This window comes from Neofelis nebulosa, chromosome 13 (assembly GCF_028018385.1).
Source record: "Neofelis nebulosa isolate mNeoNeb1 chromosome 13, mNeoNeb1.pri, whole genome shotgun sequence".
NCBI lineage: Eukaryota > Metazoa > Chordata > Mammalia > Carnivora > Felidae > Neofelis > Neofelis nebulosa.
Genome location: NC_080794.1, coordinates 75774560 through 75791559, shown reverse-complemented (window position 1 = coordinate 75791559; position 17000 = coordinate 75774560). Strand labels below are relative to the sequence as shown.

The 17000-nt window shown below is 35.9% G+C and overlaps 1 protein-coding gene across 2 annotated transcripts in view; it reads left to right on the top strand.

The window, feature by feature from the left end:
- The window catches only part of CCDC186 (coiled-coil domain containing 186), a 54672-nt gene that overhangs the window by 15031 nt on the left and 22641 nt on the right, over positions 1 to 17000 (top strand). For both annotated transcript variants that reach the window (XM_058697850.1, XM_058697851.1), the window contains exons 3-6: positions 1823 to 1949; positions 9168 to 9296; positions 14336 to 14548; positions 15492 to 15611. In XM_058697850.1, coding sequence (XP_058553833.1) covers positions 1823 to 1949; positions 9168 to 9296; positions 14336 to 14548; positions 15492 to 15611 — 589 coding nt within the window. The remainder of the gene's footprint in view (positions 1 to 1822; positions 1950 to 9167; positions 9297 to 14335; positions 14549 to 15491; positions 15612 to 17000) is intronic.

Here is a 17000-nt window from a genome sequence, read left to right as displayed (position 1 = left end):
TTCTAGCACATAGGACGGTATAGGGGGGGCTCCTGGGTGGTTCAGTTAAGTGTCTGACTCTTGGTTTCAGCTCAGGTCACAATCTCACGGTTTGTGCATTCAACCCCCATATAGGGCTCTGTGCTGACAATGTGGATCCTGCTTGGGATTCTCTCTTCCTCCCCGCCCCCCCCCCCCCCCGGCCCCCCTTGCTTGCTCTCTCAAAGTAAATAAATAAACTTAAAAAAAAAAATAGTATAGGTACATAGTAGGTACCCAGTAAGCATTTGTTGAGTAAATGAGCAAACTTCAAAGTAGGAGAAAGGCTTGGGCTGTGGAATTAGACCTGTAGCCAAATCTCAGTTCAACCACATACTAGTTATATGACCTGGAACAAGTGCTAGGCTTCAGGTTTTTATTTTTTTGTTTTTTTACATAAGACATAATAATTTCACAGACTTAATAATTTCATAATCCTGAACATTAAATGAAATAATGCACTTAAAAATTAGTAATTGAGTAGTCAATGTTAAGTAATAGCTGTTGCTATTCTAGGGGCACCTCAGTGGCTCAGTTAAACGTATGACTCCTGATTTCAGCTCGAGTCATGATTTCATGATTTGTGAGTTCGAACCCCTCATGGGGGCTTGAGATTCTCTCCTTCTCTCTGCCCCTCCCCTGCTCACGGTCTCTCTCTTAAATAAAACTTTAAAAAAACTTTGAGGGTGGGAGGGAGGGGAGGGTGGGTGATGGGTATTGAGGAGGGCACCTTTTGGGATGAGCACTGGGTGTTGTATGGAAACCAATTTGACAATAAACTTCATATATTGAAAAAAAAATAAAAAAATAAAAAAAACTTTGAAAAAATCTAAAATATTAGCTCTTAACTTCCTTAGAGGTCTTATTTTATAGTTCTGAGTTTGCAAGGTTTTGTTTATATTTTTCTAGGGGACTCAATGAAATTTCTGCTTCAACTTTTGTATTTTGTTTTACATATTTTTTATTTTATTTTTAAAATTTTTTTATTAAAAAAATTATTTTAATGTTTATTTATTTTTGAAGGAGAGAGAGACAGAGTGTGAGTGAGGGAGGGGCGGAGAGGGAGAGGGAGACATGGAATCTGAGGCAGGTTCCAGGCTCTGAGCTGTCAGCACAGAGCCCGACGCGGGGCTGGAACTCACTGCCAGATCATGACCGGAGCCAAAGTCGGACGCTTAACCGACTGAGCCACCCAGGCGCCCCTATTTTATATATTTTTAATTTTATTTCAACTTCTTCTGTAACTATTATTAGAATATCACTGAAATATTCTTAAAATAAAAAGCAAGATTTTTCACCCTCAGCATTGTGGACATCTGGGGACAGATCATTCTCTGTTGGTGGTGGGGCTGTACTGCATTATAAAATGTTTAGCAGCATCCTTGATCTCCACCCAAAATAATCCAGTAGCAACCCCCCACCCCTGATGGGGTGACCAAAAATGTCTCCAGGCAAATGTCTGGAAGGGCTTTGCCCTGGATTATGAACCACTGATCTGGAGGAGTTCAAATACTGAAGGGATGAAGTGCATATTTGAGATACCCAAAGAAGTAAACTTAAAAGAATTTGGTTTTCTTTATAGGACTATATTTTCACTTGATTTGAAATATACAAATTTCTAGCAAGAAGGTAATAGCCTGACCTCTAGAGAATTTTTTTTTTTTTAAGTATAATGTATCATTACGAAAGGATTACTTAGGAATGTTGATGTGTTTATCATAAGTACCTGTAATCTGCAGATAGATTCTATTTCACATCTCCAGTTTTAATTATGCTTTACTTATACCACCCTTTTTATATTTAGGTTAATTAAAGAAAATAAGAAGCATCAGGAGCTCATCTTAGACATTTGTTCAGAAAAAGACAATTTAAGAGAAGAATTAAAAAAAAGAACAGAAACAGAGAAGCAGCATATGAACACAATTAAACAGGTAAAAAGACAAAAATCTTTAAAGACTATACTTCAATTTATAAAGTAAATACATTCCTGAAAATTTGCGTATAAATTGAAGTTCTTTAAGCTAAATTGTATTTTAAATGCAGAGGATTGATTGGTATATAAAGCATTCTTTTTTATGAAGTGGAAATTATAGCCTGATTTTTTTTCCCTTATGTAAATTTAAATTCTTACGAGACATGTGAGTGTATTCTATATATAATAGAGATCAGAGGAAAAAAGGATTCAATTTGGTAGTAAGAAAGACTATTACCAATTAAGGGTGGAAGTAATATATACCTTAATGTTAGTATATGGCATTAGAATATTTTTAAGCTTATAGTTTAAGATGATTCCATTCTCAGTATTATTGTGAACTATACTGTGAAGATTGGCTCTCCTGCTTCAGATTTTATCTGGCTAGCTGGCTTCTCCAGTTTGTCTTTCCTCTTTTTCTTTCCTTTAAAAATTTTTTTTAATGATCTCTGATGCATGGATTAGCAAATTGAATATTCAGACTAGTAGCAAAGCTGAGCTGCTCTTTATCTTTCTGAGCTGCTTTTTTCTTTTTTCCCCCCTTGTGGACAGGATTAGAAGCATTTTAGCCTTAAAAGTCTTCCCTTTTGTCTCATCCTTCACCAAAAACTATATAATGAAAATAATAGTAAACAATTCATAATAATAAAAAATTAAACCAAGCTTCATTTGCTTATGTTTTGGTATACTTAGTGCATTATTACAAAGTGATTGTATTTGTACATTTTACTTATTTAATCATTATTTTTATATGCTTTAGAGCTACACCACATGTAAACCAAACTTAGAATTTTAAAGTACGAGGGAGTCTTAATAAAGGGCTGAAGCCACATGTTGGTAGGCAGGTCACTGCTTATGACCAGAAACTTCAGATTGAATAGATGGGAGAGAACCAGAGTTGTTCATTTCATGAACTTGTTATTAGCCACATATAGCCACTGAGCACTTGAAAGATAGCTAGTCCAAATTAAGAAATGCTATAAGGTAAAACAGACACTTAATTTTGAAGACTCAGTATAAAAAAGAAGTAAAATCTCTCAACTTTTCATGTTGATTATGTGTCAAAGTGATAATACTTTGGATACATTAAGTTTAATATTTCAGTTTTTGCTTTTTAAAATGTGTCTACTAGAAAATATAAATTATACTATGGCTTGTATTCTATTGGACAGTGTCACTCTAGGTAATTTTGTCATAAGGAAAATTAGTGCACGTGTTCCATAAGCTAACATTTAGGGATTTTTTTCAACAGCTTTATTGAGATATAGTTTACATACCATACAATTCACCCACTTCAGATGTACAGTTTAATGGTTTTTAGTTGTACATCTTTTACCACTACAGTAAACTATTTTATCAGCTCCCAAAGAAACCCCATACCCATTAGTAGTCACTGTTTATTTCCCTCTGAACCCCTTCCTTCCCCGAGCCCTAGGGAACAACAACCTACTTTCTATGTGTTTATCTCTTCTGCGAGTTTCATATATATGGAGGGATGTAACATGTGGCTTTTGTGTCTGACTTCTTTCAGCATGTTTTCAAGGTTTCATCCAAGTTGTAGCATGTATCAGTTCTTCATTTCTCTTAATGGCTGAATAATATTCCATTGCATAGATATATAGCATTTTGTTTGTCCTTTTATCAGCTGATGGATATTTGAGTTGTTTCTACTATTTGGATGTTAAGATAATGCTGCTATGAACATTCATGTACAAGTTTTTATGTGATCAGTTATATGCTTTCATTTCCCTTGGCTGTATACTTGGGAGTGGAATTGTTGGGTCATATGATAATTCTATATTTAAGTTTTTGAGGAGCTGCCAGACTGTTTTCCAATGTGGCTGCACTATTTTGCATTCCTACCTGCAGTGTATGAGAGTTCACTTTCTCCACATTCTTGCCAATGCTTGTTGTTACTGGACTTTTTGTTTTGTTTTTGTTTATTTAATGTTTGTTTATTTTGAGAGAGAGAGAGGAAGAGCATGAGCCAGGGAGGGGCAGAGAGAGAATCCCAAGAAGGCTCCTGCTGTCAGCACAGAACCCAACACTTGGCTGGATTTCATGACCATGAGATCATGACCTAAGACAAAATCAAAAGTCTGACACTTGGGGCGCCTGGGTGGCGCAGTCGGTTAAGCGTCCGACTTCAGCCAGGTCACGATCTCGCGGTCCGTGAGTTCGAGCCCCGCGTCAGGCTCTGGGCTGATGGCTCGGAGCCTGGAGCCTGTTTCCGATTCTGTGTCTCCCTCTCTCTCTGCCCCTCCCCCATTCATGCTCTGTCTCTCTCTGTCCCAAAAATAAATAAAAAACGTTGAAAAAAAAAATTAAAAAAAAAAAAAAAAAAAAAAAAAAGTCTGACACTTAACTGATTGAGCCACCCAGGCACCCCTGGACTTCTTAATTATAGCCATCCTAATAGGTGTGAAGCAGTATCTCATTGTGGTTTTGATTTGCATTTCCTTAATGACCAATGAAGTTGAACATCTTGTATATTTCTGGAGAAATACCTATTTAAATTCTCTGCCCATTAAAAAAGATTTTTTTTTAGTTGTCGAGTTGTAATACTTCTTTTATATTCTGAATAATAAACCTATATCAGATATATGGCTTATAAATATTTTCTCCCATTCTTTGAATTGTGTTTTCGCTTTTTTTTTTCTTTTAAGATCTTAATTTTTTTAAGTAATCTCTACACCCAGTGTGGGACCCAAACTCACAATCCTGAGATTGAGAGTCATATGCTCCTCTGACTGAACCAGCCAGGTGCCCCTTTTTTTCACTTTTCTTGATAGTATACTTGAAACACAAAAGCTTTCAAATTTGATGATGTCCAATTTATCTTTTTTTGTGTATGCGTGTGCATTTGGTGTCATATGCAAGATTCCATTGCCAAATCCAAGATCGTGAAGATTTACCCGTATGTTTTCCTTTAAGGGTTTTATAATTTGGCTTTTATATTTAAGTTTTATTTCATTTTGGGGCACCTGGGTGTCTCAGTCAATTAAGTGTCCGACTTCAGCTCAAGTTATGATCTCGCGGTTCGTGGGTTGAAGCCCCGCATTGGGCTCCGTGCTGAACACTTGCTCAGAGCCTGGAGCCTGCTTCAGATTCTGTGTCTCCTTCTCTCTCTGCCCCTCCCCAGCTTGCACTCTCACTCTCTCAAAAATAAATAAATGTAAAAAAAAAAAATTAATAAAGGTTTTCATTTTGAGTTAGTTTTTGTGCATAGTATCATGTAAGGGTTCAGCTTCATTCTTTGTGGCTATTCCATCGTCTCAGAATCATCTCTTGAAAAGACTGTTCTTTGTTCTTCCTCCATTGAATAGTTTTGGCATCTTTGTTGAAGATTGTTTGATATATGGGTTTATTTCTCGACCCTTAATTCTGTTTCATTGATCTCTTTGTCTTTTGTTCCAGTAGTACCAACACTACCTTGGTTACTGTTATTTTGTAGTAAATTTTAAAATGGAGAAATGTGAGTTCTTAAACTTTGTTCTTTTTCTTTCTTTCTTTAAAGTTTATTTATTTATTTTGAGAGAGTGCCAGCAGGGGAGGGGCAAAGAGAGAGAAAGAGAGATCCCAAGCAGACTCCACACTGTCAGCACACGGCTGGACAGGGGCTCAATCCCACGACTGCAAGTTCACAACCTGAATGGATATCAAGAGTTGGACATTTAACCAACTGACCCATCCAAGAACCCCTGTTCTTCTTTTTCAAGATTGTTTGGCTGGTTTTTTTTTTATTTTTTATTTTTTTTTTATTTTTGGGACAGAGAGAGACAGAGCATGAACGGGGGAGGGGCAGAGAGAGAGGGAGACACAGAATCGGAAACAGGCTCCAGGCTCCGAGCCATCAGCCCAGAGCCTGACGTGGGGCTCGAACTCACAGACCGCGAGATCGTGACCTGGCTGAAGTCGGACGCTTAACCGACTGCGCCACCCAGGCGCCCCATGTTTGGCTGTTTTTAATTCCTTACATTTCCATATGAATTTTACTCTCATGTTGTCAATTTCTACAGTGAAGCCAAGTGGGCTTCTGATAGAAATTGCCTTGGATCTGTAGATTCATTTGAGGTGTTTTACCATCTTAACAATAGTAGGTCTTCTACTTACATGGATGTCTTTCCATTTATTTAGATCTTTAATTTCTTTAAACAGTGTTTTGTAGTTTTCGGAGTGTAAGTTTGTACTTTCATTAAATTTGTTCCTGGAGTATTTATTCTTTCTGATGCTATTGTAGATGAAATTATTTCCTTAATTTCATTTTCAGGTTGTTAATTACAACTGTATAGAAGCATTTAATTTTTGTATATTATGTCCTGTAACCTGCCGAATTCATTGTTCTAGAAGGTTTTTTGGTGAATTTCTTAGGATTTTTTGAATATAAGATCATGTCATCTGCAAATAGAGAGTTTTACTTAATCCTTTTCAATCTGAGTGGCTTTTATTTCTTACCTAATTGCCCTCCCTGCCTAGACCTTCTAATATGGTATTGAATAGAAGTAGCAAGAATGAATATCCTTCTCTTGTTCCTGATCTTAGGGAGAAAGCTTTCAGCCTTTCACCATTAAGTACAAAGCTAGCTGTGGGTTTTTAACAGGTGCTCTTTATCAGGTTGAAGAAGTACCTTTTTATTCCTACTTTGTTTAGTGTTTTGTGTTGTTGTTTTTTATTTTGCTCAGTGTTTTTTTGTCATGAACAAGTATTGAATTTTATCAAATGCTTTTTGTGTATTTATTGAAGTGATCATGTGTTTTTGTTCTATTGATATGGTACATTACATTAGTTGATATCTGGGTGTATAATGCCAGCCTTGCGTTACTAGGATAAATCCCTCTGGGCCATAGTGTATAATTCTTTTTGTATATTACAGAATTGGTTTGCTAGTATTATATTTTCCATTGACTGAGGATTTTGGTATCTACAGTGATAAGGTCTTATAGCCCTTTTTCTTGTGATTTCTCTGGTTTTGGTGTCAGAGTAGTACTGACCTTATAGAATGAGTGTTTCTCATTCCTTATAGAATGGAAGTGTTTCTTCTGTTTTGGGGAAGAGTTTGTGAATAATTGGTATTCCTTAAATGTTTGGTAGAATTTATCTGTGTAGTCTCCTGGGCTTGGATATTTCTTAGTGGGCAGGTTTTTGTTTGTTTTTTTACTAATTCAGTCTCTACTTATTATAGGTCTCTTCAGATTTTTTTTTTTTTTCTTAAGCCAGTTTTGGTAGTTTGTGGCTTTCTAAGAATTGTCCATTTATTTCATCTAAGTTAAAGTGGCCATAGTATTCATTCATACTGTTTTATTTCTGTTACTTCTGTAAGATCTGTGTGCCCCTCTTTCATTTCCATTTCAGAAGACCCCTGCCCCCCACCAGCTTCTTTTTGGTCAGTCTCCCTAAAGGTTTGTCAATTTTGTTAATCTTTTCAAAGAACCATTTTGTTGAATTTTCAGTTTTTCTATTTTCTATTTCATTAATTTTCATTCTAATATTTATTTCTTTCCTATTGCTGGCTTTATTTAGGTTTCGTTTCCTTTTCTTTTTCCAGTGTCTTAAGATAGAAATTTAGATTATTAATTTAGGATCTTCTTTTTTATTTTAATTTAATTTAATTTAATTTAATTTTATTATTTCATTTTATTTTATTTTATTTTAACGTTTATTTTTGAGAGAGAGAACATGTGTGCACGCAGGGGAGGGGCAGAGAGAGGGGAAGACTGAGAATCCCAAACAGGCTGTGCGCTGTCAGCAGAGAGCCTGATACAGGGCTTGATCGCACGAACTGCGAGACCATGACCTGAGCTGAAATCAAGAGTTAGACGCTTAACAGACTGATCCACCCAGGCGCCTCTTTTATTTTTTTAAGATTTTATTTTTAAGTAATCTCTGCACCCAGCGTGGGGCTCAGACACACAACCCCTTGATCAAGAGTTGCACGCTTTACTGACTAAACCAGCCAGGCTCCCTGAGATCTTTCTTTTTTATTAATAGGGGTGTTTATAGCTATAATCTTCCCTCTAAAGACTGCTTTAGATACAACCTTAAGTTTTGTTATGTTGTGTCTTTATTTTCATTCACCACCTTGTATTTTCTAATTTTCCTTATGATTTCTTCCATTAGTTATTGTTGTGTTAATTTTTACATATTTGTGATTTTCTCAGATTACTTGGCTGTTATTGACTCTAGTTTCATTCCATTCTGGTTGAAGAACATGCTTTATATGATTTCAGTCTTTTACGTTTATAGAGGTTTGTTTTATGACCTAGCATATGTTCAGTCCTGGAGAAAGTTCCATGCGTACTTGATGAGCATGTGTATTCTTCTCTGGTTGGGTGGAATGTTGTATAGATGTGTTAGATCCAGTTCTATAATTTTGCTCAAGCCTCCTATTTCCTTGTGAATCTTCTGTGTACTTCTGTCCATTATTGAAGTATTGAAGTTTCCAACTATTAATTGCCTTCTTCATTTCTGTCAGTTTTTGGTTCATGTATTTTGGTGCTATGTTATTAGGTACATATATACTTAGAATTATTATAGATTGACCATTTAACCATCGTGAAATATTCCTCTTTATCTCTGGTAACGTTTGTTTTTTTTTTTAGTTTATTTTGCATCTTAGTATAGCCACTCCTCTTATGGTTGTTTGCAAGCTGTATCTTTTTACATCCTTTTCTTTTAGTCTGAATCTTTGAATTTAAACTCCCTCTTATAGATAGCATATTGTTGGATCTTGTTTTTTTATTCCAGTGTGATAATCTCTGCCTTTTGATGTGATTATTTAACACAATCTCACTTAATGTTGTTATTGACAGTGGATTTCTGTCTGCCATTTTTTCCCTATATGTATCATGTCTATTTTGTTCCCGTTCCCCCCTTACTGCTTTCTTATGCATTAAGTAAATATGTAACATTTAAATTTCTTTCATATTTTCACTATATTTTTTTATTTCCTTAGTGATTGTTCTGGAGCTTACTATATACATCTTACCAGAATCTGTGTCAGCTTTATACTTACTTCTAATGAGATTTAGAATTATCGCTAACATTTACTTTTGATTTCTGTGTTTGAAGTATATTCATTACTTCCTCTGTGTTCCTTTTCATTGTTTATATTTATTTAAAGTGTTGGTGGCCTACTTGGTATAGCTATGAAAATAACTGGAAATAATTTTCTTTTCAGTTAGAATCAAGAATAGAGGAACTTAGTAAAGAAGTTAAAGCTTCCAAAGATAAACTAGTAGCTCAAGACATTGCAGCTAAAAATGCAGTTCAGCAGTTACATAAAGAGATGGCCCATCGAATGGAACAGGTATTTTTCAAATCAATATCATTATTAACTTGATATTCTGGTGACTCTTTCTTGTTTATTATAAACTAACTTGTTAGACTGTTTTGAGTATCAGTGGTATCTTAAGAATAGGTAATTAATCTTTTTAAAAATGCTAAAGCAATGCATAAATACATGCTAACTACAAAAATATTTTTAAAATTAAGGAAGTATATAGAAAAAAAAGTGAAAGTCCTCCTTCATTTGTACTTTTCTCTTCCTGCCCCCAATCCCTTTATATCCCACTCCTTGTTCTGTAGTAATTATTAATATTTTTGTTATGTGTCTTACCACATACATAGGTATGCCACACAAGCTTATGTGTATGTATTCATATACTTATTCCTCCTACTTTTTTTTTTTTTTTAATGTTTTATTTATTTTTGAGAGAGAGAGACAGCGTGAGCAGGGGAAGGATAGAGAGAGGGGGAGATACAGAATCTGAAGACAGGCTCCAGGCTCTGAGCTGTCAGCACAGAGCCCAACGTGGGGCTCGAACTCACAAACTGTGAGATCATGATGTGAGCCAAAGTCGGATGCTTAGCTGACTGAGCCACTCAGGCGCCCCCTGATTCCTCCTACTTGATTGGAATCTTACTGTATATCTTTTTGGGGGGGTTCCTACTTAATTCATTTTGGTAATATTTTTGAGTTGGTATATATGGATTTCAGAAGAGATCATTTTAAGTATTGTTTTTGTGTTATTATTGCCTGCACTCTTAAGTATAGGATCTTAGTCATCTTCATTTCTCTATTCATAAAACCTAGCATAATGCCTAACAATTGGTCCTTATGGTGAATTGAATCAGAAAGTGTTACCTGCCTGCTAACACTGTCAGTGAGATGGAGCCTGTTCTTTCTGCCCTAAAGCTACTATCATAGGTAGCTTTCTGGAAGAACTTTAGCAAACAGTTGATCCTCAACCTTTATTTCTGTGATTCTTTACAATATGATGATTTAAAATCTATGCTCTCAGCTCTCAAACTTTTTGTACTAATTGAAGAGAAATATAGAGGATGAGACCTTAAGAGTTTGTTGGTTTTAGTAGACTCAAACGTAACTGATAATTAGAACCACCAAGCTTTTTAAAAAATGTATTCTTTAGAGTTTATTATATTTTCGAATAAAAACAAAATAGTAGTTGGATATATACAATAACAATTCAAACAGTAAAAAATGAGGCTTCTTCCAAACATTTTCTCCCATTTTCCCCCTTCCCAGAGGTAACCATCGATGCCAGTTTCCTGTGTATTTTCCCCAAATGTTTATTGCCTAGACAAGCATGTGTGTATTCTCCTTCCTTCCATCCCCCCTTTTTAAAATAATTGGCAACATGCTGCATTCACTACTATGTAATTGTTCTCTCTATAATGATGAAAACTATAGGTGAAGTTATTAACATTAGCTAGTGTATTGAGATTTAGCTATGGGCCAGGCCACGTTCAAAGCACTTTACAACTTATTTAATCTTCACAACAACCCTACGAAGTGGGTATTATGGTGTAGATTTTGGAGTTCATTTCATTTAAATATTTATAGATCTGCTTCATTCCTTTTTACCCCTACCTTTTCCTGTCAACTTTTTGAAAATTTTTAAGCCTCTAGAAAAGATGAAAGAATAGTAAAATGAACACTGTTTTATCCTTCATGTAGAGTCACCAAACCTGGTTAAATTTTATTTAGAAGTAGATTCCCAGCATGAGTGTGCACCTGTTTATGCACACGCACACACAGTACATTCCCCAGTTTAATTTTCCAGCTTGAGGTTTCTCCATTTCTCAGACTGCAGGTAGAATGAATACGAACCTCAAACTTCCGGGAGGGTAGGCTTATATTATAAATTCTCAAGGACTTACAGCATGTTCCCTTTATACCCCCATTCCTGGATTGGGAAATGTCCACAGGGCAATGAAGAGTTCAGGCCTAGCATACCATTCTGGATTCCTGCTTGCTCTTAGCTTCTTGGGCCCTGGGGGTTTCTCATACTTTGTTGTGAGCTCAACTGTTTATTAAAAGAATATTTGTTGTATTTCATCTAAATTTTTGGTGTTTTAGATGGGGATGGTTTATCTACCCTATTTTGAGACCAGAACATCTTACATTTTATCTTAATTTTAACTGGCTATTGAATCCTATTGAATATCTTATTCCTGCTTTCTATGTGTTTATCCAAGTCAGTGATAAATATCTTAAACTGGTCAAATCCAAAGACTTACTGGCTCCTCTTCCTTTATCTGTACCCTAAATGGACAGACTTTTTACAGAAGCTTAAGCAATAGTTACTGTATGATCTTGTTTAATACTTCCAGCAGTTCTGGGAAGTAGGTGCTGCCATCATCTGGGTTGAGACCTAGAAATGTGAACACTCAGCACCCCACGTTATTCCTTCGCAGCTGATCCACGGATGACCGAGAAACAGGACATCCCTCGCATAGTCCAGAACCTCATACTATTCTACTTTATTTTAATTGTCTTTTTTCTGGTTTTTCTGCTTCCCATCTCTCAATTTCAGCGAAGCTACCATCCTGCCACCAGTTCTCTTACTAATTCGTTTAATAAAAGGTTTGATTTATAAACCCTTTGGCTTCCCATTGCCTGTAGGATAAAATCTCAACTCATTAGCATGATAAGAGAAGCCCTTCTTCCTTTGAAGATTTAATCTCTAATTAAATCTGTTTCATAACTACTTCCCCCCACCCAGTCCAACCAACATGCTAAATTTAAATCTTCCAAAATGTCTTGATATCCTCAAAAAAGTTATGCTATTTTATACAACTAGGCATTTGCGCTTTTGTTCATGTTATATGTATATATGTTGTTTATATAATGTGTAAACATTTTGTTTATATGTTATTCATACCTAGATAATGAGCTTTTCTGGGACAGAAGCCACAACTTGTTCTTTGTGTTTCCAGAAGCTAATACATTATCTGAACATCAACTTATGAAACTAGACTTCTTTTTAAGTTGATATTATCATTAATTGCTTTTCCTAAGAACAGTTATTCAATTATCTAAAAATATAGCTAATTCCGTTAACCAGTTCCAGCAGTTTCCTCAATCCTTGTCTACAATTACGTCGTGAAATCCTCAGGGATCTCTGACATTCCTATTCCAATATTTCCCTTAATTTTTCCTGAAAATTAACAGGTTATTTCAGGGGGGGGGCCCAATTGGACAATTTTGAAAAGTATTTGTATAGTATTCTGAGTGTCTACTAGATGTGCTTATCAGCTATAGCAGAACTTCATGAAACGTTCTTTGTCATGTACTTTTCATCAGACCATGGTAGCTTTACCTATATTCTCTTTAACGTTCTATCTTCTTCAATGCAGTTATAGTATCAGTTGGTATTTACCACTAGATGCCAATGAAAAGCCCTAAAGTTTAAGGTTTCATCTTTTATAACATAAATATGTGTTCCATCATATTTGCAAGCTGTGAGTGTAAATTTACTTAAATGAAGGGCTATCTGTAGAAGTTTTCATTGCATGAAACTTCAGAATATGGAGCACTGGCTTATATTAACAGAATTTTGAGAGTATATAGATATCACAATCCAATTAGGTATTTTTTTTTTAACGTTTATTTATTTTTCAGACAGAGAGACACAGAGCATGAATGGGGGAGGGTCAGAGAGAGGGAGACACAGAATCCGAAATAGGCTCCAGGCTCGGAGTGGTCAGCACAGAGCCCGACGTGGGGCTCGAACTCACGGACCGCGAGATCATGACCTGAGCCGAAGTCGGCCGCTTAACCGACTGAGCCACCCAGGCGCCCCTAGATATTTTTTTATTAAGTGAAACGCTTTAGAAAAGTTTTTCATATACAAGAAATCAGATGATCATTCATTAGCCTACAGTTAGCGAGGGAGCTAAGATTTTTAGATTTTAGGAATTGTCAGCCATATAGTCAGGGTCCTGGCAGAAAACAGAAACTGCCGATTTGAGAATGTAATGAAAGGACTCTTTACAAAAAAGTATGGACGAGGTTTAGGGGACCCAAAGGAAAATGCGGGGTCTTGAGATGCTAGAGGAGCCACTGTTACTCTTTGAGCTAAAGGAATAAGGAGAGGGAGCAGGTAATGCAACTCAGAAGGGTTAGTTGTATAGTGTGGACACCTGACACAGACAGTGGCCTTCCGCGAACCTGTGGTGACTCTGGAGGAGCCAGGTCTCACTCTTTGCCTGTAGTTCTGATCTGCCTAATGCCTCCCGTTGACTGAATCCAACTGGAAGTATGAGGGCAAGGGAACTTATTGATACGGTCCGTGATAGTCATCTTCCCAAAGCACAGGGTGGGATAGGAAAGAGTGGAAGAGTGGATCTGGAGGAGTAAATGGGAAACAGTAACTATGTCAGCCAAAGTAAAAGGAAAAGGAAAGAGTAAAGGCAAATAGTAGTGATAGTAATTTATTGGCTGTATCTTTTTTCTGTAATTCTGAATTTTTCCTTTCATTTAAAAATTTCATGACACAGGCCTGAGAATGTTGTGCAAAAAAACCCAAAAATACATTGGTGATATTGTAGAAGAATTTTATTTTATTATTTTTTTGTTATTTAAAATTATTTTTAAAGTTTATTTATTTTGAGAGAGACAGAGCATAAGCAGGGGAGGGGCAGAGAGAGTGGGGGACAGAGGATCTGAAGCAGGCTCTGTGCTGACAGCAGAGAGCCCTACGTGGGACTTGAAATCACGAACCATGAGATCATGACCTGAGCCAAAGTCAGATGTTTGACTGAGCCACCCAGGCACCCCTATTATTTTTTTAATATTTGTTCTTGAGAGGGAGGGAGAGAGGAGGGGATGGGCAGAGAGCAAGGGAGACAGCGGATCTGATCTGTTGTCAGGGCAGAGTCGGATGTGGGGCTCGAGCTCATGAACTGTGAAATCATGACCAGAGCCAAAGCTGGATGCTTAACCCACTGAGTCACTCGGGTGCCCTAAGTATTACTTATTTTGATTGATTTTGATTTTGTTTTGCAAAAAAAGTTTTATTAATGCTGGATATTTTTTCAAAGGCCAACAAAAAATGTGAAGAGGCACGCCAGGAAAAAGAAGCAATGGTAATGAAGTATGTAAGAGGCGAGAAGGAATCTTTAGACCTTCGAAAGGAAAAAGAGATACTTGAAAGAAAACTCAGAGATGCAAATAAAGAATCTGAGAAAAACACTAACAAAATTAAGCAGCTTTCTCAGGAGAAAGGACGGTTGCACCAGCTGTATGAGACAAAGGTATAACGTGGTGCTGTTGTACCTTAGTTGAAATGTATTCTTTTTGCTTTTCTTTAATCAAATAATCATAACTTAATGTGGTTAAGTCACTATTAAACATAAAGTGGTTTTGTTAGTTTGCCTTCTAAGAACATGAATGTTTTAGTAACTTTAATATCTCATTACTTGTCTGCGAAAAGTCTTTGCTGGGAAAAAATGAGATTGACACATGTTTATTAAACAACATTTTCTTGACAGGTATTTTTTTAAAGTCCTCTTTTAATATCTATATGTTGAAGAAATGAGAGTCCTGCTTCAAAACATTTTATTTTGGTAAAATATATACATAGTATGATCAAGATGTAAACAATTTTTCAGCCAGAAGTATACAATTTGACTGAATCTCAGTGTAACAGTTATTTATCATAGAATAGAATTTATATTTTTCTTGCAGAAAAACATGTTCTTCTTAGATGCTGCCCCAAAAGATTTAATTACTGAGCTTTTTAGAGTCCTTACTGTTAAGTAGCTGCCTCATGTCATGGTCTTATTTCTAGTGGATTATCATTTCTTGATGATGAATGTTATTTTTTTTTTTTATATAAATTAACTTTTAGTTCAGAAATGTTGTCATTGTTCTCAGGAATTCTGGAAAAATTTAATTTGTATTTTGCCTGAATGCCAGCCAGTTGAGAAGAATCATGAAGGTGTGCTTGTACTTGCAACGTACCTAGTTGGTTAAAATGTAAATGTTAATCATCTTACGTCTATTAATTTGATGTAGGGTTTTGCTACTCTCTTAATCATTTGAACTTTAAATTAGGTTTACAGCTTGTAGGTTATAATATGCTAGCCCCTGAAATACAGTGTTAATTGCACTGATTATTTTGATGAGGCATAAAAGATACACAAAGAGTTGGTTGATTGTTTAAGTGAAAAATATGACCTAGTGATATTGTTTTAGGAAAGTGAAACTACTAGACTCACCAGAGAAATTGACAAATTAAAAGAAGATATCAACTCTCATGTCATAAAAGTAAAATGGGCACAAAACAAATTAAAAGCAGAAATGGATTCACACAAGGTAAGTACTGTAATGCAATGGCAAAATTATTAAAACCAGTTTTAAGAGCAAATGCAATAATAGTTAATGAGGCATAAAGCTTAATTTAGTGACTTCTGTGGAGTAGGTGGGGCCTAAATATTTGGTAATTGTGAAAAGATATTTCCTTGCATGATTTACATATTAAATTACACTATTAAATTTTATAAATTTAAAAAATATTAAACTTTGTCATTCATTGTTTATAAATCCAAAATTGATTTTGTTCTTCAAGCATTTTTTGATATCTATATTTAATATTAAACGTCAGAAATTTAGGGGAAAGAGGGGAGTCTGTGGGTTATTTATAAAAATTAAAAGTAAACTCTGAAAATTTAAAAGGAATATCAGTGATGCTAAGATTCTTATAATCAAGAAATATAAATTCTTATTTATGTGGTGCCTGGGTGACTCAGTCGGTTGAACGTCTGACTCTTGACTTCAACTCAGGTCATAATCCCAGAGTTGTGGGATTGAGCCCCATGTGTGCCACCAAGTGTGGAGCCTGCTTAATGTTCTCTCTCTCCCTCTGTCCCCTGCCCCTCCCCGGCTTATATGCACCCTTGTGCACTCCCACTCGCTCTCTCAAAAATAAAAGAAAATAGAGGCACCTGGGTGGCTCAATTGGTTAAGTGTCGGACTTCGGCTCAGGTCATGATCTCGCGGTTCGTGAGTTCCAGCCCTGTGCTGGGCTCTGTGCTGACAGCTGGGAGCCTGGAACCTGCTTCAGATTCTGTGTGACTCACTCTCTCTCTCTGTCTCTCTCTCTCTCTCTCTCTCTGCCCCTCCCCGACGTGTGTGCACGCACATGCATGCTCTCTCTCTCAAAAATAAACATTTAAGAAAAATTTTTAATAAATATAAATTTTTATTTTAATAAGAGTATAATAAAGATTTTAAGAATGTTTCCATATCTGTTTATTATGAATATAATTGCATTGGTATTATGCCTAATGAGTATCATTTAAAAAAAATTAATATAATGATAAGTGATCCTAAAGGCTGGTATGTGATGCCATGATTTTAAGCGCCAACTGAACTGGTATAAGAGTTAATAAAAATCTGAAGATGACAGATGTGAAGTAAAAGAACAACTTCAAAATAGGATTTAAACTGAAGAGCAGTATTATTTATAACAATTGCCAAGTTTTCAAAAATAAGATTAATGATATTGTTTAAAACCATAATCATAGGTTATCTCACTAAATAATTCTAAGTAGAACTGTTAATAACCTTTGGATATTTGCATATAATATTATCAGAGAAAACTGTTGGGAGAAGTGTTGACGGTGGTGACAGAATAGAGAATGGCGGCTGTCCTCAAGTTCTGAGCTAAATGCTGATCCGCACAGGAGTGTTGACGAGCTACAC